Raw genomic sequence first — 26,998 nt, 5'->3', positions numbered from 1 at the left:
CATATGAACCAGCTCTCACCCTGGTGGTTTTGATCTTGTTCCCAGAGTAGCACATCCAGCCCGAGTTGTCTGGCAGAGTTTTGCACTCTTCTCCCTCCAGACACGGTTCCATCTCACACCACCATTTCCCCACCACTATAGAGGCTGTGGGAAAGTGCTCATAAATACTTTTTGCAGGTTGAAAGAAATAGTTCACACAAAAGAAATACTATCTTGGGTAACAGGCCACTGAATGAATGTGAGTAGGAACAAATAAGAATCTTATCTTGTCCATTTATGATTGTGGTGTTCCTGAAATTTTAGCATGCACAAGTTTGTACCAGTCCCTATCTCCTATCTAAGTCATTATACTGTGCTTTTTAGATGTTCCTATACAGATGGTATCAGTTATACTGTACTAATACAGAATTGTATCAGCTGTATTAGATTAAAAAAAAAAAAAAAAACAAGAAGAAAAAAAAACTATATATATGTGTAAAGCCCAGTATCATGATTTTCCTTACAACCCAGCATCTGCTTCATATTGGTTATGGCAGATGACAATAAATTACATAACACTGCAGAGCTTTCAGCCTTCAGCAGTTTCTCAAAGCAGTATAGACAGACTATTTTGTCTGACTGGCTTCCTATCTATTTTTCAGTGGCTCCAGACGTCCATTCCTCACTCTCCTAACTACATAACATTGCCTCTACTTTTACTGTAGTTCCTGAATAATTCACAGTATTTACTGGATAAAATGCTTTAAGAAGAAGAACTGAATAACAAGCCAGAATGTAAAAGAGTTTAGCATATTTCAAGGGTAACACTGAAATAATAATTGAGATGCCATGTTTATACTGTATTTTCAAGTTTAATATAACTGTTTTCATTATCACAGTCTACACCAACTATGCAAACTAAATGGTGTTTGCAGAGTTTGACAATCTGTGTATATATACTTAAACGGATCTTTTCTCTCACCATCCTGTAGATAACAGTTTAAAAAGTCGATGTGACATTTCATTAGATTAAATTGTTTAAAAATTTGTCTTGTTTTCTGTTATACATGCTGCCCTGTAAAAGGCATTATATGCAGTAAAATGCTACATTGGTTCATTTGAATTCATTTCATCCTACATCAACTACCAGTCTAATAGCACATACACCTATAATTCAGACAGATTTGCTGCCAGTGATGGAGCGAACTTGACATAAATACAGTTTAAGTTCATGGCTCATTTCAATGACTTGTCAAAAGACCAGAAAGTGTAGACCTTATAAAAAGCTATCAATTTCACTCACTTTGCTCTGTGAAAGAGTGATCATTTTGAAATGGCAAGAACCGAGGCCATTATATGCAGAGAAGGAGAGCAATCTGGCACAGTGATAGGTGATTTATAACTGATGTGCCCCGAATGCTGAAAGCTTTTTAAGCTCTCATCATGCATATGGTCGTATTGTAACAATAAAATAATACTGATTTAAACTGAGGCTTATTCAGGAGCAGTGTGAATGAGCTTTTTGTCCACATTTTAAACTTCCTGCAATATTTCTGTCAGGCATTGTACAAAAGTATATATTAGCCACAATATTTTTTAGTTATAGTTTCAGTCTTCTTTTTCATAATTAAATGAGTGAAAACTTTTACTGCTGCTATCTGACACATTACACTTGACACCTGTATAACAAAACTAATTGGAAAATTAAAAGCATAAGCACCTGATTTACCATTTATCTATTTAATCTCTTGAGTGGTTGGAACCATCACTAAAAGTAATTGAGCAGATAACTGTTATTATTTGCTCCATTAAATGATTCATAAAGAATGTGGGGTAATGACAGAAATTTCATCAAGCTTGCAATCTAATCTGTTTATAAATTCAACAGGGTGGAAACTTTCCCTATAACAATTGGTGAGGTGAGGAAGGAAGGAAGGAAGGAAGGGCATACTCAAACTCTAAAGTTTATTAGGGCAAATCACAACTCATCAAATCGAAGCAGCGGTCAGTGTACTCATAGAGCTCATTAAACAACGGTTATCCATTATCAAAGTCAAAAACGTTTTTTGACTTTGATATGCAAACAAGCTCATGTGTTGATGATGATAATGCAGGCCATAAATCGATCACTGCATGTGTGTTTGCCCCACTCTCCTTGGTTGTAGTATATCATGTGATAGGGGAGATTTAACTAGTGGGTGGCAATTGGCAAGATCAACCTGGGAGAAAATGAAAAAAATAATAATAATAAAAATAAAAAACATCAGCACAACTGAAAAAAAAGGGACCAAGCTAGGAAGTAAGGCTTGGAAATGTATAAGATTCACAACAATAATAAAAAAAAATAAAAAAAAAGGAAACTGCAGGGTATAAATAGACAAACTAATCAGGGTGAAACAAGGAACAGGTGCACACAATCAGGGAAACCAAACCTCTGATGCTAAGACAAGACCAAAACAGAAACAAAAGCACATGGTGCTCGTTGCCTTGGGAACCACGGCATTCCCCCTGTGCTCACACATCTGACCTGGTCGCTGACCTCTTTTTTATATTTCACATTGTGCAAACAAGCTACCTCTTTTAAACTAGAAATCCCAGTTTTCTCCTCTCTGCTCCTTAACTGGTTCAAACTGGCTACAGTTACACAGTTAAAAAAATCAATATCAATATCACCCCTGGCAAAACTTCCTTCTTGGTTCTGATTAAAAAAAAAATCAGTTTAAAAAGCACTCTCATCCTTCATAAAGCAAATAGAATGTCTCATACATAACACATAAACCTGAATCTCATGTAAGGCTCTGACAGGAAATGGAAGCATTTGCTCCTAGCATGGTTGACATTCCAGTACATCGGTTTCATGAAGCAGGCAGACAGATGCAAGTGCAGATTTCTGGTTTTATTAAAACTACTGTAGCAGATAAACCAATAAAGATAAAGGGATAGACAAGACACAAAAACACGAGGCAAGCAAACGGTCAGACAATCAGCAAACATGCTAACTCGGTAAATGTGAGGCAGGTTAGGTTCAAAATACTAGGCAGGTAACAAAGGTTTAGACTTGCCACTGACACAATGCTGGAGCAAGACTTCACAAAGTAACACTCTTTGTGTCTGGGTTATTTAAAGGAAGTAATGTGATTGCAAACAAGTTGGTGTCGTTAATAATCACTGTAAATAATTACTGTGAGCAGAGATAGGTGCTTGACTAGAGGTCATGTGATGAGGTTGTGTGCTGAGGATCATGGGAGTTGCAGTCTGCTAACTTCAGGAATTGCATACAGGGGCATTACAATCAGCTTCATCTCACATGAGATAGAGGACACCATCAATGATCTGCTTTAATGGCCACCAGTGAGACTTCAACAGCATCCATCATCTCAGCTTAACTGAGACCACAACCACTCCCACTGCTGAAAAGCAAACGAGACGGATTAACCCTATCTATAAGTGTCTTATACTGGCCCAAGCAATTTCAGTAATTATGACTGTACTACATTCCCTAGGGATGTATATCTGAGGTTTATCCAGGTCATTATGCTGGTGTGAAATGTGGGTTTTGGTTGGTATTTCTTGGCACAGCTGAGGCTAATGCTCTTCCTGCAGTAGCAGCTCAGAGCAAGCCATTTGTCAAAAGGACAGAGTGGTAATAATAAGAGGTCCTCAAGAGGCCCTTGGGCTAGGATACTACAAAAGTGACCTGAGTGCAGAGCCTGCTCAAACACTGCACACTTAAACATTCATTCATTTATTCATCTTCAGTAGCCATCATGATTCATCTTTATCCTGCTCAGGGCCATGGTGGATCTGGAGAATATCTCAGCAACACTGGGCAAGAAGCAGAAATATACCCTGGATGGGACATCAGTCCATTATAGGACACACATATACACACACACACACACACACACAAACATACAAATTCACACCTAGGGGCAATCTAGAGTAGCCAATTCACCTACCAGCTTATTTCTGGGAAGAAACTGGGGAACCTAGAGGCACTGGGAGAACGTGCACAGAAACTCCACACGAGTTTGAGCTCAGGAACAAACCCTGGAGCTGTGAGGTGGCAAAGCTACCCACTGCGCCACCATACCGCCCTCTTAAACATGTCCTGTCCTTATTTTTGGACATGGCAGTGTGCAGTCAGGTAATGCTTGAGCATTTAATGACCTCTGGACCACACTGTATCATAAAATATTCTGCAAGATATGAAAATATGCACACTTGTCAGCCTGTACAGTGTCTACCTGTAGTCTGCAATAGCTAATGGAATAAATATCCATTTTCTGCCCAAGATGTATTTAGCTCTTCATAGAAACGGCTACATACAGTACAGCAGTTTCAGCTTACATTTCAATTCACTCACCGTCCACGCAGGAGGGTTTATTCCTCGTGGTTCCTGCTACTTTCCCTGGTAAACAGGAACACTTGACGGTCTGTGATCGCTCCTCAATCTTGTTTTTGTTACAGCATCTGTGTGCAGCAATCACCTCGCATGTCCCTCCTTCTGCCAAAAAGGGGGTTGGGGGTTAAAAAACAACAACCAGTTAATAAAAGCATCACGTCTCAGAGAGCTGAGTCTTTCCTAATCGTGTCTCATGCAATATTTTAACATCCAGTGTTGCTAAAGTCATCATCATTATATTATGCCTCTGCATGTCATAAGAAATGAACCACCAAACGCTGTAAAAGTGGGTGAAGTTCTTAAACTGCAGTGTTTCCAGTCGGGAAACTTTAGTTATGTAGATTAATGTTTGTCCCCTGCGATTAGCACAGTGCCGTGGCACTAAGTAAGAATGATGTAGTGTGTGTGTTGAGGTGAAGATTAGAGGCCTGGGAGGGGGCTGCTATCTGTGTAAAAATGCAATAATGAGGAGGGAGGTGGAGTGGGAAGGAGAGAACACATAAAGACAGGGGCCTGCAGTCACACCGCACGTGAGTGATTACTGAACACTCCAGTACGTCCCCATGGGGACAGAGGGACACACACTCACAAAGAATCTGAATAGTACTACTGCAGTGTGAATTGAATGTGATTGAATGAGAGATGTGAAGTATTTATTTAAGTCATGTGACTTCATGGTCTGACTGCAGCCTCAGTTTGTGTCATTCAGCAAGACCTAGGTTAATTATCACATTAAATAGCATTTGATCCAGTGTATAAAAATAGTCTAAGTAAATGATGACTCACGACTCAAATGACTCATGAAACAGAGGCTTGGAGCTTGATCAACCCCCATCTGGAAATATAACACTCCCTGTAAGGTTAATGACGAGACAAACAATTAAACATAAAAGCATGGGTTGAGTGCGCCATAAAGACCCAGGAGAGTGATTAGCTGACTTCCTCTCGCCTGGGCTCCCACTGATTAGAATTGGAATGGCCCAGGGTTTCCACATCTGGCATCAGGTTTGGCTAAGATGAGCGAGATGCTGAATAATGCAGCCACCGGCAGTAGGAGCAGGGAATGCTGGGAATATGCTGAGCACCGTGCGGAGTGTTGAACAGCGTGCATTTGCGCTCCATTAATTATGAACCACTCCAAGCTCCAGTGGGTCTTCAGATAGAATGCACAGAGGTTTGTTTGCTTTAATGTGCAGTCTTAATTACATAAGACAGACACAGTTTCCACTTTGATCTAAAAAAAGCAAGTTCTGAACAAATCCTCACACACTTCACTCAAAGTAAACAAGAAAAGGAATGAGAAAGAAAAAGAGTGGTTCTCATCTGAGAAGTTAAAAACTGAGGAAATAATATGGCTTGTTAAATGTACTTTTAAAAATCAATAAAAATGTAAATAGCCTGAATATCTCCAGCAGGCTTGGGGGTTCCATTTGCTCCAGAGTGAAGTCAGTCAAAACAGAAGAGAGAGAGGAAAATAGTGAGAGACACAGGGAGGAGGGGATCAGAGCCTGAAGAAAGAGAAAGATCGAGTAAGAGCGAGCGTCAGCGAGAAACAGTGTGCTGCCTGCTGACTGTTCTAACAGCCTAGCTAAGGGTTATGAATAATTAAAAAGGTGACACTGGACATCTCAGAGCTGTGTAGGGGAGTGATTGCTTTTCATATCTGTTCAGTCTGTGTGACAGAAGGAGAGATGATTGTTTTGCTCCAGGGGCCAATGCTGTCATATCAGTAGTCTGTGTACCCGCTCTTAATGAGCACAACACGTTAAACACTGAGTCGAGAGTAAAAACACACTGACTTTCCTGAGTGTGAGATAAAAAAGCAGCTTGTGAGGTCAGTTCTTGGTTGTTTGGGTGCTTGTACTGGGTCAGATGTGTGGGTGAATGTTGGTTTGTGTTTGTATGTGTATGCAATTTCATGTAAGTATTCATTTTAATCACAGGGCACTATATGCACCCACGCATTCACACACATTCACACACATTCACACCTAGGGGCAATTTAGTGTAGCCAATCCACCTATCAGCTTTTTTTGGGACATGGGAGGAACCTGGAGGAAACAGACATGGGGAGAATGTGAAACTCTACATAGATAGTAACAAAAGTTCAGTAATCCTGTAAGATGGCAACGCTACATGCTGCACTATAGTACCACCAATGTTGTATAAATATTGAACTATGCAATCACGCCATCAGATTTCTTATAAACTTATGTCTTATAAAATGATTAACTTTAGATCCCCTAAGGGCTTTTAGCTTGTCCCTTTGGAATAAACCTTAATGGTCCTCTCTAGAACCCTACAACAGTGAATTTCCCTTTCAATGAGCATTCCAAGTAGAACCCCTTTAAGAAGTTAAGAGCTCTTAATGATCCAAAGAAGCCCGGAGGAATTGTCTTCATTATGAACGTAAAGATTAGTTCTAAGACTGTTTGTTCTTAATGTTACCCTTTCCGAGCAAATCTCTACCTGCTACAGTCTTTTTCACCTCAGGTGCTTTTCTGTACTGATTAATATTATATTATTGGAATGTCCTTCACACTTCTGTTAATCTTTTCTCTAATATTGTTTTGTACTGTGCTGCACTATATATTATTAATATCTCTAAAGTTTTATTACAAAATCTGTAAGATGCCACTTTGGGTATTGAGAGCTGTTTGCTTTGTTCTCTTTGTTCTCAGCTTAGTAATAACGAAATAACATCAGTCACGTGGACCACTCCTCTGCAACTGCACTCTTTCTTCTCTGATTTAAGGGTTTTTTTATACAGTAAACTCCAGAATCAATGACACCCTTTATGGAAATGAGAAAGAATGACATTATAAAATGATTAACACAAGCAATTAGTGATATTTTGTCCTTAAACGTAAGGGAACACTACACATTTCAAACAGAGTGCATTTTTTTCTGTATTGCACCCGTTTCAAATATAACACAAACCTCCTCCTATTTCCGCCTAGCGGGTTAATGTGCTGCTTGAATGGTTGAGTGGTTTTCCCTCGCCATACCACGCGGTGATTACTGCTGCGTCTGTCAAATTAGTTGGATTTCTGCTAATACGCAGCTCTGGGGTTGGAGTCAGTTTTCCTTCCACATAATAGACTATGTGTTTTCTTCTCTTGGATAGGATTTCCCCTATAGTTCACACTACACCGAGTGGTTAGATCCATGATGCAAGAATAGACTAAATTTCTTGGAAGCCAAAGATGTGCACCAGCTTTTTGCTTACTGCCTCAGCAACTGAGCATTTTAAGAACATGGTGTCTGATGGACGATGTGTTAGGACTAGAAGGGTCATGCAATGCTCAAAGATTTTATTCCTATATTTAAATTTGGACAGGTTTCAGCTCACCCATGGACAGATTACATTACGCTCGTGCTCTGGACATTATCATCAAGGTCATGAAGTAATGACTTTGCAAGGAAATGAGAAAATTGGAATACTCCACTACTGGCAGTCTAGAACATAAGGAAGTTGATCTGCATTTTTGCTAGAGATCAGTCCAGTAAAAGGTTTTGGGGATTTGCATGCCCTGGCGATAAACTTGCCTTCCATGCTTTGGTGGCCAGATGACCTTGTGGTTGAATCCGGGCTTTCTGCATAAGATCATATCATCCAACTTTGTGAATCAGTCAATTTTCTTTGCAGCTTTCAGTGAAGGTGGGCTTTCAGAGCATCCCCTGCTGTCCCACTGGGTGGTGGATATGACCACGTCCTACAGACAGGCTGGATGCCCCATTCCTACTTTGACATTCTACTTTAAGAGAATCATCTCCTCCACATGAGCAGAATTTACGCCATTTTACGAAGTCTAATAATGTGTTTCATTTACACAGCGCCTTTCTAACACTCAAGGTTGCTGTATAGACACATCACAAAAGATAGAAGAAAAAAAAACTATAAAATAGGCTAGTAGGAAGAAGAAAGGAAAAAGTGGAAGGTCTTCTCATAGACTCTCATTGTATGTGCACAAGAAGGTATAAAGTTTATTCTCATCACCCCTGTCAGTTATTCAGGGTTCAGAGAGCTTGATCATGTGCCCTCTTCAGTTCAGACCACAGTATGAGTTAAATCCAGAGACTGGCTAAACACTAATGTCATTAATTAACCTAGTTACTCTTACCATCGATGTTGCCTTTTAAAACATTGCCACAAATTTGCCCATTGTGCTGAAGGGTGCCAAAAATTCTGAAGCTGTCCACACACTTGAAAAGCACACTTGATGGACAGCTGACGTATGGAACAGAGAAATTTCTCATTAGGCTTCCCAATTCCCAGTTGAACTATTTCATTCTGTTCCTTTGTTTGGCTTTCTCAGACTGTCTTTCAGAGGACTACCACTTTAAAATTTATGTATGAAAGGTGACAACGTTATTTTCCGGTTGAACTGTGGAGTTAGTAGCGAGGGTCCAGACTCCAGCGCTCTATACATCATTTCAGTGTGAATGGACTCACGTGTATCTACTTATACAGACAAGCAGCTGGGGAGACTGGTCCATATATCATTCATCGTCCATAATGATACAGGAGGAAGTGCAATGTGAAGAAGAAGAAGAAGAAGAAGAAGAAAGCTTTAGTTGTGTACAACTAATGCTATAAATATATCAGAAAAAGTATAAATTGCCTCGGAATCCAACTCACGGACCTGTTTATACACTTTTTTATATGTACAAGATGTTGGTAAACATGACTTTTATACTCGATTCTGTTACAGTTTTCAAGATAAAATATTAAAAGCTGAACAGGTTCATGTATAGCACAGAATAGAACAATATTAGAAATAAATGTGAGCAAAGTGTGAAAAATGGTCCAATACCATACAAATCAGCATGTAATACCAACTAAAGTGAGGTGATAAAGACTGTACATGCCAAAGTGCACATTTCAAACATATTCTCTGTCTGTCAAAATATTTTAATTATAAAAGCAAACTTCAAATATTCAGTTTATACACTATTTCCTCCTGTGTTATTCCCTCATCTGTTTATGAATATCTGGTTAGTTCTCTTTTCCTTAGACACTGTCAATTAACTCCAAATTTCCAGTCATGTCTCAGACATGGACTCTCTGTAATTGTATATAATTATAAATATTTCCTTTTTTAGCTCTGATTTGCTGAGCAATCACTCTGAAACTCAAAAATGCAAAACAAGGCAATGCAAAACTTTGCATTTGTAAAACCACATTAACGCTTGGTTTTAATTAATATTAATAGACATGTAGAAAGAATGCTCCTCCTAGGATTTGTTTTTGTATAGAGATGGCTATAGATTGTCCACCATAATGTTCTAAAATGAATTGAAAATATTTTAACATCTGTTTTTATCATGTGAGAGCAAGGATGTTGCACATTCAATCAAAGTAGTTTCTTCACAATCACTTCCTAGTTGTTTAGACACAGGTGTCCAGTTTTGAATTAGACCATTTTTTTTTTGTTTAATACTAAGAAAATATTGATGTTATCCTCAAAATCTTTATTTAATTGCTTTAAACAATAGTTTCAGTCTCTTCATACAAAGTTTCACTCACTTTATGTGCAACTATTAGCTAAAAATCCCCAATTGAGTTTGATCTGTCTCTCATTTTACAGCATGCTATGCATATGTACAGTGGGGTCCAAAAGTCTGAGAGCACTAATGAAAATGCTTCTGTTCGGCCTTCTTTTAGCTTCTTCTGTTTGGCATTCTTTTAACTTCTTCTGTTTGGCATTCTTTTAACTTCTTCTGTTTGGCATTCTTTTAACTTCTTCTGTTTGCATTCTTTTTCAACTTAACACAAAGCTTTTCATTACAAATGATATTATCAGCAATAACTTGAGTGAAAAGTAGAATCCTAGAAATATTTACATGAATTTCAGAATTTTAGTATTTAGTACATCCCCCTTTTTTTGCTTTAATGAGTGTGTGCACTCGAGCTTGTGTAAGTTTGTGTAAAACCTGACGATCCATGTTAGAGCAAATCCATAAGAGTGTCGTCTGAACACATGCTTCGATGTAAGGGATAAGATTCACAGAATATCTGACCTTTTGTACAAAGGAGTTAAAATGGTCAATATCACAAATTTGCTTGCACTGGAACAGTGACCTAGAAATTGTGCAACATCTTGAATAGTGAATAGTCAAGATGTTGTACATTTCCTTTTTTTTTTTTGTTTTAGAATTTTCGAAATTCTAAAACTTTCTGTTTATTTCCAGTTTTAAAAAAAAAAAATTCTGAGAGGCTAATACCAAAGATGACAGATATTGCAAAATATGAAGTATTTTTTAAAATCATATCTTTGTAGAAAGTCAAAAATACCAGATTCCATAGTACGTTTTAGTCAATGGTCCTTATTTGCCACATAATTAAAGCTTTTTTTCATCACTCATGTTACACAAATCACAGCCTGAGGGGTGGATACTCATGATTTCAGAGCATTTCAGCACTACAGAAAGAGTACCAAGCATAAACTGACACTGAGATGGAAGGTGAGCATGGCTCTGAGGCAACCACTGCTGACTCAGCAGAAGATGCTTCATTTCATGAAGGGCTGGAATGCTAGCTGGGAATTTCAGTAAATTCTTGTGAATAAATGACTTTTTATGTGAGCAAATCCATTTACAAAGTATCATAGGTATGTGTTTATTGTGAGAACTAATTATTTTCTCCATTCTCCTACAAAGACTTTGAGACCATCTTCCCTGGCAAGTTATTACAGGGGACGAGTTCTCAGTTTGTCTGCAGTCATTCCTCCAGGGGAATGGACTCAGTGCTGCCTTTACAGTGTCACTGCTCTGTTCTATAAGTGTGAGAGATCTCCTTTTTTCCAGTGAAACATCAGGCTGACGAGTGAATGTCAGTTACTGGCGCTTTCTGTCAAAATTCTGTCAAGTAAATTTGTTAGGCAGCTGGATGGTGCAGCTGATAGTGTTGCCACCTCACAGCATTACGGTCGCCTATTGGATCCTGAGCTCGGGTTACTGACTGTATGAGTTCTCCTCTCTCTCTCTGCATGTTCTCCCTCTATCTGCACGAGTTTCCTCTGGGTTCCTTCCACCTCTTAAAAGCATGCCAGTAAGTGGATTGGCTGCTATAAATTGTTCCTGGAGAAGAATTGAGTGTGAGTGTGCATGGTGCCACAACCCTAACCAGGATAATGTGGTTACTGAAGAGGAATGAATGAAAATTTATGTTTAAAAAAAGTGTGGACTTTTCTGGCTCCTGGTTCTGTTTGGCATATAGATCATTTTTCTGCCATCGTTATTAGTCATGTAAAGGATGATAATTTAGATATGTTTTGTCTCCTGTAACTCGCATTACAGCCAATGAAAGGATCCTATTTAGATTTTTTATAGGCTCTGGTCATGACAGGAGAAAATTTATCTGGATATTTCTGGGATGAAATACAGTCTGTTTGGAACTGACACACAAAATACAAAACTGTAATCACTGGCTTTTTATAATCTAACAATGGCACCCATGTGTTGGTCATCATAATACATGAGCAGTACAGTTATGCCAAAGATTTTCTTTTTTAGTTTATAAAAATGCACTTGACCCAACTGACATTTTTTGACGTTATTTTTTCACGTTTAACAGACACTGACATTTTTAAAACCATTGATTTCGTTTATTTCAGTCATGACAACTCTCGGAATGAGGTTATCAGATTTTATTGATAGGAACAGAATGTAAGTAAGTTTGGCCTTGGCGGACTAGATCTGCTACGCTGCTGCTGCTTCTGCTGAGCGAATGCGAATACTTGCTTTGTTAGACATGCACAGGTGTAGAGAAGTAGAGAACCATGCTGCTGCTGCAAAGGGTATAGAAGGAGGAATCCCCCTGTAGCAGATCTGTACAGTGGTGCTGGGGAGGAGGAGAGAAGGATGCGCAATCTCACAGAGCGCACAGAGGCCGTAGCTGGCGAGATAGTCAGGATAATAAATGGTTACGTAGATGCAGAAGCGTGGCCGATAGGCTGCTGCACTGGTGTTGACGGAGCAGATGGATAGAGTGTCATGGCTGAACTAGACACTTATGCTTTTTCTCATTTCAGGGAGGAAAACAAAGAGCCTTCACAGTGTTTCCTGTAGATTCATCATCAGCTGTTGACACTCTGACCATCACTCCTGCGTCATACGGCTAAGTACTTTATTGTGTAATAGTTCTGGTAATGGGGCTCTGGTGTAAAAATCTAAGGTCAGTCCACTGAAAAAAAAATTCTAATTATTTTCTGTGTTTTAGTGTCTTACGTATCAGCACCCCAATAGACTGAGTTGTGCCTTTGCTTTGTGCTCTTTGGAAAGTAACAGGTGCACACAGCTCACACAGCTCACACAGCTCACACAGCTGTAGGGAATCCCCCCCATACTGCTGATGTATATGTACGAGCAGTATTTTTGTAGAAATGTCAACTAGTTGTATATGATCAGAAGTGATATGCACATTTGTTCAATTTGAATATGTTTTAATAGGTTTTGGTACATTTAGATACGCCTAAAGGGACAATGTCAAAATCATGCGCATAATCTGAATGCTTTTATGTTTCTGTCCCAAATTGCATACACATGTTGCCAAGGGGTATGTGAACAAAAAAAAAAAAAAACTTGTGTACCTCACTTTGGCTTTGGCTTCCAGTTTGACACTGGAAAAATGACCTGCTATTTGCATTTTTATAGCATTTCTGCATTTGTTTTCTGCTCCTTAATATAAATTCAATTTTGTTTGTATAGAGCAACAATAGAAATTGTAGCTTCATGGAAATACACATATTCAGTCCCCTCCGAAAGTATTGGAATGGCAAGGCCAATTCTTTTGTTTTTGTTATACACTGACAATGGGGTTTGAGATCAAAAGATGAATATGAAATGATAGAAATTTCAGCTTTCATTTCCTGATATTTACATCTAGATGAGTTAAACAACTTAGAACATGGCACCTTTCATGGCAGACCACCCAATTTTTAGATGCGCAAAAGTATAGGAACAGATAGACTTAAAGTAAATTTAAGTAAATGACACTTAATATTTGGTTGCATATCCCTTGCTTATTGCTCCCTCTCATATTCATCTTTTAAGCTCAAACCCAAATGTCTTCATTGTATCGCAAAAACAACAGAATTGGCCTTGCCGTTCCAATACTTTTGGAGGGAATTGTATATTTAGATTTAGGTCTCTAATGAGCAAGCCAGAGAGAGAAGCCACAGTGGCAAGGAAAAACTCCTTGAGACCATATAAGGAAGAAACCTTAAGAAGAAGCAGATTCAAAAATGAAGCCATCTTCAGCCATCTTCTGGATGACACTGGATAGTGTGATTATCAATCATAATGTAAAAAATTATAGAAGACAAAGTCAAATACTATTATTGTGTTGAAATAATGTTCAGTATGTGCATATGTGAATATGTGAGTGAATAGGAGTCATGGGATGAGCAGCAGCTCCAGCTACAAATCTACTCTACAGTATCCAGTGGAGATTATCCACTGAAACAAGGGAAAGCCTTGGGCAGAAACAGGTATAAATAACAGGTATAAATTGTAACAAAGAATTTAACTATAATGGTGTGAAGCCAAAACTGTCTTCATTGATTTGAGACACTGATAACAAATAATTTATAGAAATATGGCCATAAACTATATGGGCAAAAGTTTGTGGACACCTAGCGATCACACCCATATGTGGGCCTTCCCCAAACTGTTGCCATGAAGCACAAAATTGTGTAGGATGCCTTTGTATGCCGTAGCGTTACAATTTTCCTTCATTGGAACTAATGGGCCTAGCCCATTAGCATGTTCCAGCATGACAAGACAAGAGGTAAGGAAACTATGCGAGGATACTATTCATCAATTTCAGTTCTGCATTTAACACTACAGACCCACCCAGACTGATCAGCAAACTCACAGACTTTGGACTGGATATCATTCTGTGCAGATGGATCCTGAAATTTCCTGACAGGCAGACAACAGGCAGTAAGATTCGGCCATCACTTTTCAGGGTCTCTCACTCTTAACACTGGAGCCCCTCATGGATGTGTGCTCAGCCTCTTCTGTACTCCCTCTACACGTATGACTGTGTGGCCGCACATGACTCCAAATCATCATCAAGTTTGCTGATGACACTGCCGTGGTAGGACTTATCTCCCACAACAATAAACAGGTTGCAAACCTTGCACAGTGGTGTCAGCTCAACTTTCCCTTAATGTTGGAAAGATGCAGGAGCTAATGGTCAACTTCGGGAGGAAGCACAGGAGGAGTTACAGCACACTCAGTGGGAGGACTATGGAGACAGTCTCACACTTCAAATATCTGAGAGTTCAGAAATCTGAGGACTCAACTTGGATTGCACACACGGAAATGATGGTGAAGAAGGCACAACAGCGCTTTACTATTGCCCAATCACCTTCTTACCTTCTTCTGCAGGAGCACCATTGAAGGCATCCTGACAGGTAACATCACAGTGTGGTATGGAAACACCACTGGTCTGGACTGCAAAGCCCTAAAAAGGGTGTGCAATCAGCTGAACGTACCACTGTTGAACATCTACAAGACATCTGCAAACCACAGCCTTTTCTCACTACCGCTCTCAGGAAAATGCTACCACAGCATGAGAACCAACACAGGGCTCTGAATAGGAGCTCTGATCAGGCATAATTTCTTTCCTCTTCATTTCATCATGGACACACACCAGTTGTACCTATGAGGACCTGGACTGTTCTATCATATCATTCATTCCAACCGCACACTCATCACACGCACCAATTCAGGACATTCATGTGTATAAAATATATCAGTACTTGCATATTGCAGTTTGCATTCTGAATAAAGCTATTTATAGTTAGCTGCACTGTATTGTCCTGCACGGTTGTGCACTTTATGTCTTATGTGTCTTACATGTCTCATGTGCTTCATGTGTCTTAAGTGCCTTATGTGTCTTTGTAATGTTTGCACAGTTCGGGAACTTGCAATTAGGAATTTCACTACAACAATTACACACTGTATAACCATCTGCATTTGACAAATAAAGAACTTGAACTTGAACAATGCCCCTGAGCACAAACTGAGGTCCATGAAGACATGGTGTGCCAAGGCTGGAGTGGAAGAACTCGAGTGGCCAGCACAAAGCCCTGACTTCAGCCCCACTGAACACATTTGGGATAAATTGAAATGCTGACTGTGCCCCAGGCATTCTCGTCCAACATCAGTGCCTGACCTCAATCCCCACAGCCATGTTCCAGTGAAGAGTGGAGGTTATTATAACAGCAATGGGGGACTAAATCTGGAATGGGATTTATTGTCAGGCGTCCACATACTTTTGGACATATAGTGTAAAACTGATTTGAATTGAACTGATTTATTGTTTATTATATGGAGGAACAAGAGTGGACCAAGAACAGACCCCTAGGAAACCGTAAGTCTTAGCATCTTAAAATTAATATTTGGTTTCAGGGCTTGTGTTTAATTTAGACACCATTCATTCATCAATCAATTTCTATGACATTATTAAATAGACTACATAATAGACGTTAATTCAAACTGAGTGAGCACAGTAACCCAACTGATGGCCTGCCCGTAGCGCTGATGCTGCACCAGGAGCTTCATTCTCCTGGGCAGTTTTTAAAATTCCCATAGCATAATAGCACAATGTGATTCAGACTGGTTGTAGGATTCTCTAATGGATTCTCTTTGTTATAATTGTGCCAAAATATATTACTCTTTAACTGTGTTTTAAGGCAGAGACAGGGATATTAAAACTTTTTTAAAGGTTCTTTTAGGTCTTTTTTTGTCACTTTGGGTACAATCCTTTGAGGGTGGTTAGTTTTAAATAAATTGCCCACTGCATGGAACAATTAACCAAAATGCTAATTACAACCTTGCCCCACTCCTATTTAATGGACATTTCAGGGACAGATTACTCTGCTTTGTCATCTCCACCACTTCATTTGTGCACGCAACTTCATCACTGCTGTAAATGAGCCCAGTTACTGAGGTGTTATCATCAGAATTGATGAGTTGTTTTCTGGTGCACAGTCACAGGCTTGTGAATCTTGTGAATCTGCGCAGACTTGGGCACCAGCCGTGACATGAAAATGTGTCCAGGATCAGGTGAAATGAGGTCCATTTTTATCGCTTGCAAACTAATAAGGACAGACAGTGTCATAGATGTGAAGCTCCACTCCTCCATTGCAGCTGCTGTGCTTCGCTCAGAAACTCTTCGTTTCTACAGTCAGCTCAAAAACACATCTGAGTGAGATATCTGGTGAGCTGAACATTTCTATAAGGGTTCTTTTAAATCTGTCATTCTTTAGAACGCATGAAAATGGTTTTGGCTTTAATATAATGAATATAAGCGCTGTTTATTTCACACAATTAATTGCTTTCTTTCCTCTGGACCTGAAAGTAAAACCTTATATTTCGCACCTTCTTGTAGAAAACAAGAAAGAGAAAAAAACAGGCTGATGGCTTGTTAGCCAAGTCCGGCTTTAATTGTGACAACCATGCCAAGTCAGGCTGCTTGCTTAAAAGTTAAAATGTGTAAGATATCTAACAACAACATAGAAAATAAAATTAAGGCAGGTAAAAACAAACAGTTATGAAACATGTTCTTTTCTTTTTGAGCAGCATTGGTATAAAACAGCATGAAAAATCAGCATCAGCATAATAAAACAGCATGAGCAATACAATAAAGTAATATATTTTGCAGATAAGAAAAATGATCCATTTGCTTAAGGGAAGTTTGAAGCTATATTTCATAGACATTTATGACACATTCTAGGACCATGACCATGACTCCTTATACTCTGTATTATACTAAAAAGAGAGTTATGAATATTTTCTCCGAACCATAATATTTTCTATTTAGATTCTACTTATATTTCCTCTGATATTTGAATGAATACCATAGGTTAATGCTGTTGCTTTTGGTGTTGCTGTCATGTTTCAGGAGTTTGCTTTTGTGTTTTTTGTGTCATGTTTTCGAATTTGCTGGTGTTTTTACTTTTGCTGTCGTGTTTTTGGTTTTGCTGTAGTGTTTTCTGATTTGCTGTTGCATTTTTTCGCTTGTTAATGTGTTTTAGACTTAAATCTGTCATGTTGAATGACTAATAAAATGTTCTAAAATACCACTGAAAACTTTGATGACAGGGAGTGAAACAGCATCCAGGTCTGCTACTCTGCGGATATTTACCTGCAATGTAATGCTCACAGAGGAAGGACACTGCCATGTTGAGTCCCATTATGCAGCGGACATAAGCTAAAGCCAATTATTCAGCTTAGTGGACATACAAGCAATTCATTCAGGACCATTTTCCTGTGACAGTTGACATGAACATGGAGAGAAATGACCTACCTACTGCACTCAGGTCCCTATAAGCTACACTCCTACTACTGTCTAATTAGGCACCAGCAGTGTGTACTGTCTTGAGGGATACACAACTCATGTCCTCGGTAAGTATCACCGAGTGCCATCGAGTGCCATCGAGTGCCACCTGCACTTTTGACAAGCAGGTTTTCGTGCTTCAGAAAATAATCCACCAGGCCGTCAGAATATAAACAAACAACAACAGTAGATAAACATGCACAATATGGCTCTGTCTATGAATTTATAAACTGTGGTTAGGTGAGTGGAAAAGAGACAGGAAAAGTGAAAAGGCAGAACGGGGAGAGAAGTGAAAAGAAACTCAAGGAGAATGAAGGGAAAAAAAAATCAAAGGCCAGTAAAACACCTTCGCTCTCTCCAAGCTGGAGCCCGTATAGATGGACGTGTTCAGAGGCTCTTCAGTTCACACACTGCACCTGACCACACCGAGGCTCATATTAAATTCAGCTAGCTTCACTGAGGTGCGAGAGAAACAAATCCCTGAACCATCACTTGCTAAGTAGCACAAAATAAAATGTTCCACCTAAACACAAAATAAAATGTTTCGGAGCTAAACCACACACACACACACACACACACACACACTCTCACTCTCTTGCTTTACATATTTAAATATGTATCATAGCTGTGTTGGCAAGGCCATGCACGCAAACCTATTGAGCGAGGATGGATACATGTCAGGATGTATTTGTTGGATAATTTGCTAATAGCACACAAACCCAAACATAGTCCACATAGTAAGTGATTCACATAAATAAACTGTTATCCACAAATGAACGTCTTTGAACTGCCTGCATTCATTTGTGGATTTGTGAAACATTTCTCACCCTGACTTCAAATAAGAAGTGTTTTTTTTTTCCCAATGGGTCTGAGTCGGCTAATCTTTTTGCTAATACTCACATTCTTCAAAGAGTAATGGACAATGGCAGCCAATAAATGATAGGTGGACATGTTTATGTGTATTTGTGAATCTTTTATTTGTGGAACTTATTTATTTATTTTTTGAAATTATGCTACAATAATACCCCCACAGATAAATATACCAAAACTATTCTTCCACCTGTTGGGACTAATTTGCAGACTAACTTTGTATCACGTCGCTAAGAAAGGGATTATGGGTACTTTGCAATGGCCCATAGAGTAGGCAATGTGCACAGCAGGTAAATCAGTACAGTGTATGCAAATCTGCAGTGCTGTGCATCAGGCAAGTGCTGATTAGTTGAGCAGGAAAGTGTAGCCAGTAGCACTGAGGTTGGGACCTGAGCCAGTGTACAATTTTTTATTTTTTTTCCCAGCCAGACATGGTGGACTTCTCCAGCACTTTCTGTTACTACTTGCACATAATATTTTCTAAGGAACTCAGTTCAGTCAAATTCCCCCAAATGTAAACAAATAAGTCATTTAAGCCTTGTTAAGAAGGTCTTTCTTTCTTTCTTTTTAACGAACATAATAAATTGACTGATGGCTTTGCCTTGCAAAAGAAAATTTGCATGACAGGAGTGCTCTGAACAAACACAAATAATAACTCCGTTTTACCTGGTGCCAATTAACCTGCCAGTTAACGCAAACAAGGAAGGATGCAATTTTGAAAAAAAAAATTATTTCTCGTAATGTCATGTTCATCTTGAGGCTCAATCATGAGCCTCAGAAATATGATTCATCCATGCTCTCTTATTCGATAATAAACAATTAATATGGAGGAATACAAATTGTTAAATAGAGATCATGTCCTGGTATCTTTATTTTCCAACCAATCCACTAAACTATTTGTTAGGAGAATAGGCAATCCTTGACATTTTCAGGGTAATATCACCACAAATTATACTCAAGGACAGAGTAAACAGCTCTTTATCACATCCACTCATTTCACTTCTCTCCATTCTCCCTACTACAGGGAAACATAAGTCTTTTTTGTTTTTCTTTTTCTGCCTAGTGTACACATTTCTGTTACATGTAAGTATGCTGGTAGACATCTATGCAAACATTTGCTCATATTGCCCATATATAAGTATTAATGGTGCCTTAGGGACTTAAACACAGAGCTCTATATGAGCAAACTGAATGGCTGTGGAATGGCTGTGCTGCACTTCCACCCTACAGTTCAAGCATCTGTAGTAAATTACAGATTCCAAATTTTGATTAATGGATGGACAATTTTGAACTGACACATAGAAATGCAGAAGTGTTGTTGTTAAGTGCACTTAGAGCCGGGGCTAGCATTCATAACTTCAATCTTCTAAAATGAAACAAAACCCAACAACAACCACATGTCCCTCAATGACAACCACATCATCCTCATCCACAACAACACCCTCAACTAAAACCACATCATCCTCAACAACATCACCCTCAACCCATCCATAACATCTTTAACTACAACCACATCACCCTCAATTACTTCACATTCAGCTCATCGACATCACCCTCAATCCAAACCACATTACCCTCAACCCATACTCATCACCCTTAATCTGACCACATCACCATCAACCACAACCACATCACTCTCAACCATAAACCACTTCACCCTCAACCCAATCATATCATGCTCAACCGCATCACCCTCAACCATAACCAGATTACCCTCTAGCCAACCTCATCACCCCCCAATCGAACCCCATCACCCTCAACCACATCACTGTCAACCCAACCACATGACTCTCAACCACGAACCCATCAACCTCAACCACATTCCCCTCAAACACATCAACCTCAATCCAACACAATCACCCTTAACCACATCATCTTCAACCCAACTACATCACCCTCAACCCAACCACAACACCATTCCCCTCAATCACAAACACATCAGCCTCAACCCAACCACATGACTCTCAACCACAACCCCATCATCATCAACCACAACCACATTCCCCTCAACCACATCAACCTCAATCCAACACAATCACCCTTAACCACATCATCTTCAACCCAACCACATCCCCTTCAACCCAACCACATCCCCTTCAACCCAACTACATCACCCTCAACCCAACCACAACACCATTCCCCTCAACCACAAACACATCAGCCTCAACCCAACCACAACCCCATCATCCTCAATCACAACCACATTCCCCTCAACCACATCAACCAAGCACATCACCCTAAATGTAACTAATTCACCCTCAACTACAACCATATCACCCTCAAACCCTCACCCATCCAGAGCACCTTCAACAACAACCACATTACCCTCAACCCAACCATTTCACCTTCAACCACATCACCCTCAACCACAACACCTGCAACTCAACCACATCACCATTAACCCTCAAGCACAACTGCGTCACTCTCAACCCAACCACATCACTGTCACCCCAAGCATATCACCCTCACTTTTTTAAAGCAACTTTAATTATGAAGAACATGTAAACCTTGTGATGTCTGTACAAATTGGTATGAATTTGACAGGACATTTAAAATATGATTAAATATACTGTAGTTAGTTAATAAAGTTAATATGATATATAACACATAAATGTGGTTGATTGAATGGAAGCAAGAAAAAAAAAAATTGAGCCACAGTGCTTGAAATTTCTAAAGATTAATTGGAATTTTTCATGAACTTTACAAAAAGTTAAGAAAAATATTTCACTAAAATGACATACTAAACATAGCAATTTGAAAATGACTTGAGTGCTTTCCACGTCTGCTTTTATCTGCTTTGGTGCACAAACAGAGCAAAAGACTGCATACATTAAAGGGCACACACACACACACACACACACACTGTTTTCCTGTATTATTACAGCCATTCATAATTCTATCCCTAAACTGACATTCAGTAATCAAAAGACATTCACTGGGTCTTTTAGTTTTTGAAATATGATTAGCCCACTGGGGGACATCTGGTCCACAATGAGAGCAAAACAAATGTACAGACACATACATGCAAAAAAAAAAAAAAGAAAAAAATTTCATGGTTCAGTGCTCTTACATTGTTGCTTGCTTCACTTGGCTTTAGTAATGAACAGACTGGGAGTCAGAGAGTCAACTGGAGGAAAGCGGCACAGTTCCTGTTCTAAAGTGAAGCATGTCTGGCTCAGTGGCACTGAAGGTTTTGTCAAGGTGACCGTGATCTGACTGAGAGCTCAATCCCCCTGTGTGCTGGGGTGGAGCCTGACAGTGCTGTCAACAGCTCTGTCAACAGTAGCTAATGAGACTGCAGACTGATCTTACACTCACACACAGATGCAGAACTGGAGCACTGCTGCTGCCACCCCATAATTCTTTATCCCACTCCTAGTCCAACATAGCAGTGTTTCCTCTCCTGGGAAAAAACTGAAATCAGTGTGCACCTGCTGACAAATTGCTGATCTCTCTCAACCCTCACAACAAATTTGTGATAGGATAGAGGGAGCACAAAACACATGACTGATCAAATTCACAATCAAACTTATTTCCACTAGACGGAAGGATGAACATTGGGGCAATGAGGACGGTATCTTCATCTATCGAAAGGCAATTCACACTAAAACATTTCTAAAACATTTGTTTTGTTGCACACGAGAGGCACAAGCATTTCCATCAACACTGGCCGTATCAGAGACGTGTTAGAGGCATGTCAAACTTGAGCCCTCTCATCATCTCTATTTTCTATATGCGTGTAAGCGAGCATAAGCTCCATAATAATCACAAGCTCTAATATTTACAATTAAAATCTACAAAGATGTCATGATTGTGCAACCTGCAGATTTATAGAAAAGTGTTTGTATGGTACTGATAGCCAGAAAAAGAACAGTCTGTTTTATTCACTGTTCTCAAAGTCTCATGCCACCTTTTTACTGTGTTGTAATTACCACTGCCACAGCTTTGTTTTGATTGACATGGCTGTGCATTTGGGTGTTAAGTTTTTTTGTTGCTGTTGTTGTTTTGAGGTGCAGTTTTGTTGTGCGCTGTGAATTGAATGGATGGTTATGGCATACCGCAGCTTCAACACTTACACTGTGGGTCCAGTGTGAATTCAGAGATTCTCTCTGTCCATTACTCTTTGAAGAATTATAAGCTGACAGGAGCTTTTACAAGAAAACTTCCACAGACAGCAGAGCAAACTGACTATTACTGTTAACCTGGAGGGAAAATCCTATAACTCTTTTTCGTATGGATAGGAGGTGATATAACATTCCAAATATACCCTGCACTCTAGTCCTGTTTTACGGAGATTTGAGACTGTAACGTGCAAACTTAAAAGCACCTGGAAAAAATGGGCCAGCTGATTGATTAACTAACAGGGCCTGTGAAGTATTGCGTCTTTCAAATGAGGAAAATTGCATGTCTTGTTCATTATGCACGTTTCCCTTAATGAATGTTTGGGGTGTTTCTACCTGAAAGTGCAAAATACAGGGTGGAGTTAATGCAAATTGATTGCATCAGCAATGTGATTTACTAATAATTCACTTCTGAATTGTGATTTTGTGTGCAATTTATATTATTAGGACACCAACTTGTGGAAATCTGTTTCTGCCAGATAAAGACATTCACTAGGTTTTAATAATGTGGAGGTTTAGTTTGATTACATCTCAAAATGTTTCTTACAATGATGACAGTATAACCATGGACAAGTTGGTTTTATTAGATATTCGCTGCACATTTGCACATCTGATGTCAACAATATTAAAATGTAAGGTTTTCATTCACCCTACGAGTGGGTGTGGCCTTAACTGGAGGTTTTTTTATATTAAATATGAGTCCTAGCACTATGCTCACAGAAACGCTGTAAAACACTGTACAGTGCCCCAGATGAAGAAATGCCAGCACTGTCAGTATAATCTGTGAATCCTGGTTCTAACAGTTCCTCAACCTAAGCTACATCACTCAAGTTCATAATTAGTCTTAACTAGAGATGTGTGTGGTTTTTTAAATACCTCATGTGTAGTTATTATTTTTGTTTGTACTCACCTTTGATATATTCTACTTCCTCCTGCATGAAAGTAAAAGCTTCCTGCTTGCACAACTTTTCTGTTATGTCCCGTGGGATCCCAGTCCTGATGCACAGCTCTAGTCTCACCAGATGCCCTGTGAATACCTTTCTAGCAAGTTTTCCAGAAAAAAAGAGTAGTATATCCGCTATTTGTATTTTTATTTGCATCCTTTTAGAACACATAATCCGTTCATTCTGAATAATGTATTCATATTCAGGTTTATCCCTAGTGCAAAGCAACAGATAAGCTACAGTCAGCCACTGTATACCTACAGATTTACTTAATCAGCTGGCCACTCAGTGTATCTTGAGTACAGACAAGTCAACACAAGAGCAATGGTGGCTCAGTGCTTAAGGCTTTGTGCAATTCCCTGCACCATCACTGCCACTGTTGTGTCCTTGAGCAACATCCTTAACTCCCATTGCTCAGTTGTTTCCAGTCTCAGCTGTAAGTTGTCTGGATAAAAAAGCACAAGCCAACTGAACATGTAAACACAGAACATGTGTACCTGTTAATTCAAAATGATGCATAGTGAAAGGTAGATGTATAACACACACACACACACACACACATATCAGTGATGCCCAAACTCAAACGCTGCACATGCAGAAAGCTTTTTTTTTTAAATCGGTTCCCTGTGTGTTGAAATCTCTCCTCTTCTCAATGACATAGTTTAATTTTTTTTATGTTTGTCCCAGAAGTCAATAAGAACAATAAGCTTATTCTCATGCACTGCAAAGCAAGACGTTTTAATAAGTAGAACACCAGGAGTGCACCACTAGTTTTTTTTCTTTTCTTTTCTTTTTTTTTTTTTTGTTGTTTGTTTGTTTTGTATTTGGTGCTGATGAGATTGTCTCACACTTTCAAACCTGTTAAAAGGATGAATAATGAAGAAGAAAATTTCTGATTTGGTAAGAAAGAAGCAAAACCATTCAAGTATAATCTTCTATAATTACTGATATGAGATAAGAGAACTTGTGCTAGTTATGTTGATTCACATTACAGGCAGTGCTTAAGTAAGAAATTGTTTTTCAAAGCAAGCAGGACAGGGAAACAGCCCCTAATTCCAGATAGCTGCCTCCACTTCTTTTATATCAGAAATGATATTAGTGCATGATTTCATGCTTTTGCTACTTACGCCAGAAGTCTCCCCATAGATTTTGCACTGGCAAATTAAAGCACTAACTTTAGTCTATAACGTTCCAGAAAAATAAGAGAAATATGACGAATGGTCCTTTGAAATGTTCTTTATGACTTACGGACACAATTCTTTATTCATTACAACACAATACAGAATTGTATCATTACTGTTTTTTTATGTGGACACATTTTGATGCTCACAAAGTGTCTCTTCTACAGCGCGAGAGATTTCAATTCAGAAGCTGCCCTTTCAAATTAATTCAGCTATTATTTTCACAATGTGCACAGTTTACACACGGGTGAAGCAAATATCAGCTGCGAGTCTGAGAAAGCCAGTCACAGATCACAAAAGGAGACAGGAGGTTTATGGAAAACCTCACATGCTTCAGAGCACTGCCATTCATGCATGGTGTGGAAAACCAGTCCACTCAGTGTGTCCTGTTTAAAAACAAAAACAGGAAGAAAAAGAAGAAAAAAAACCTGCGGATCATCTCCAAATGCTGTGTGAGCCTGTGTTGATTTTAGATGAATGCGAATAACATGAAAAAATATAAAGAGAGAGAGAGAGGAGGGACAGGAGATGTGCCAGGAGAAGAGAAGGGATTGGGAGGAGAGTCGGTGAGTTAGAGAGAGCGAGGCACGGCAGAGCAGAGGCAGGGAGCGAGGGAATATTTCGACCCCATCAGTATGTGCTCCATCAAAGTCAGTCAGTCTGTCACATTCAGAGGAAGGATGCAGCATGAGCTGCAGACAGTGGAACTGATCTAGAACATGAAATCATATTCAGCTTGTGCTGAAGGGCCTTACCAAAAGCTGCCCGCTGAGGAAATAATGTGCAGGCTTTGTTTGGGCAGCATGATGCATCTAATCGCAAATCCTCCTCCCATCTGAGCAGGTCAAGTACAGTTAAAGTAAAAGGAGGAAAGTAAAGGAAAGACGTGACTATAAAAGCCTCAATCTCACAGCATCAGATTTAAAGAAGCAACAGCTTAAAAGAAACTATTATCAGCAATAAAACGCCTACATGGGTTTTCAGTCATCCGTGTTATTTTGAAATAACAACACTAGCAGAAGTATTTTAAGGCGGCTGAACGTGTGGTATAATCTTGAAGATGTTTCACCAGTTCTATTCAAATTGAAGCAATGTAAAACTGATGTTTTTTAGCATTAACACTTCAATGTACACTCATCAGCCACTTTATTAGAAATACATGCTCATTCATGCATTTATCCAATCAGTAAATGTGGTAGCAGCACAGTGTATAAAATAATGCAGATACAGGCCAAGAGCTAAAGTTAATGTTCACATCAAAAATATGACCTCAGTGACTTAGACCATAGCATGGTTGTTGGTGCCTGACGAGCTGGTTTGAATATTTCAGAAACTGCTGAACTCCTGGGATTTTCATGCACAATAGCCACCAGAGGTTACACCAAATGGTGCAAAAAAAACTGCAGGCAGACATGATTTGTTGATGACAGAGGTCAGAGCAGAAAGGCTAGACTAGTCCCAGCTGACAGGAAGGCTCAAATAACCATTTGTTACAGCCGTGGTGAGCAGAAAAGCATCTCTGAATGCACAACATGCCAACCTTGGAGGTGGACGGGTTACAATAGAAGACCACATCAGCTTCCACTCATGACAGCCAAGTACAGAGATCTGACTACAGTGGACCCAGGTTCACCAAAACTGGAGAGCTAGAGATTGGAAAAACATCACCTGGTCTGTCTAGTTTAGGTGAACTTGTTGCCACTGTAAGCGTATATCAAACCATTTTCACCCTTCAAATGGCTAAACTGATTGTATAAAATAAACATTATCTACATAGTGCCTACATACTTTTGCCCATATAGTGTAACAGTTTAAATTTTGCCATAAAGAAGCTGCACAAGCACACTGTTCTTACTTATAATGAGGATGATGGTGAGGGAAGAACTCAAAGATCATAGTTTCAGGATTGCAAAGTTTGATTAATTCTTGGGGTTGTGAACTTTCAAAATCTATTAGATGCCACATCCTTAAGAACAAGCTGTTTTGCAAAAAAAAAATCAAAAGAAATTTTAACAAGCAAGAGGAATTTTTAAACTCCTTTCCTTCCAACTATACTGTTGCCAATTCCCACCCACTAGTTAATTAGTAGCCAATGCATGTTTTCAAACTGTTTCTCACACAACAGCTGAACACACTTGGGGGAG

The 26,998-nt window shown here is 39.2% G+C and overlaps 1 protein-coding gene across 8 annotated transcripts in view; it reads right to left on the bottom strand.

Moving 5' to 3' along the window:
- The window catches only part of tafa1a (TAFA chemokine like family member 1a), a 47,588-nt gene that overhangs the window by 4,703 nt on the left and 15,887 nt on the right, over positions 1-26,998 (bottom strand). For 2 of the 8 annotated variants that reach the window (XM_026921031.3, XM_026921029.3), the window contains exons 3-4: positions 4,346-4,486; positions 20-144 (exon numbers count right to left, since the gene is read on the bottom strand). In XM_026921031.3, coding sequence (XP_026776832.1) covers positions 20-144; positions 4,346-4,486 — 266 coding nt within the window. Of the gene's footprint in view, positions 1-19; positions 145-4,345; positions 4,487-5,170; positions 13,182-26,998 lie in introns of those variants that run through there. The other 6 variants (XM_053240878.1, XM_053240879.1, XM_053240877.1 and 3 more) reach the window with 6 other exon arrangements.

Source organism: Pangasianodon hypophthalmus, chromosome 16 (genome assembly GCF_027358585.1).
Source record: "Pangasianodon hypophthalmus isolate fPanHyp1 chromosome 16, fPanHyp1.pri, whole genome shotgun sequence".
In the NCBI taxonomy this organism is placed as follows: domain Eukaryota; kingdom Metazoa; phylum Chordata; class Actinopteri; order Siluriformes; family Pangasiidae; genus Pangasianodon; species Pangasianodon hypophthalmus.
The sequence above is the reverse complement of the archived record's forward strand: the minus strand, read 5'-3'. Positions and strand labels throughout refer to the sequence as shown.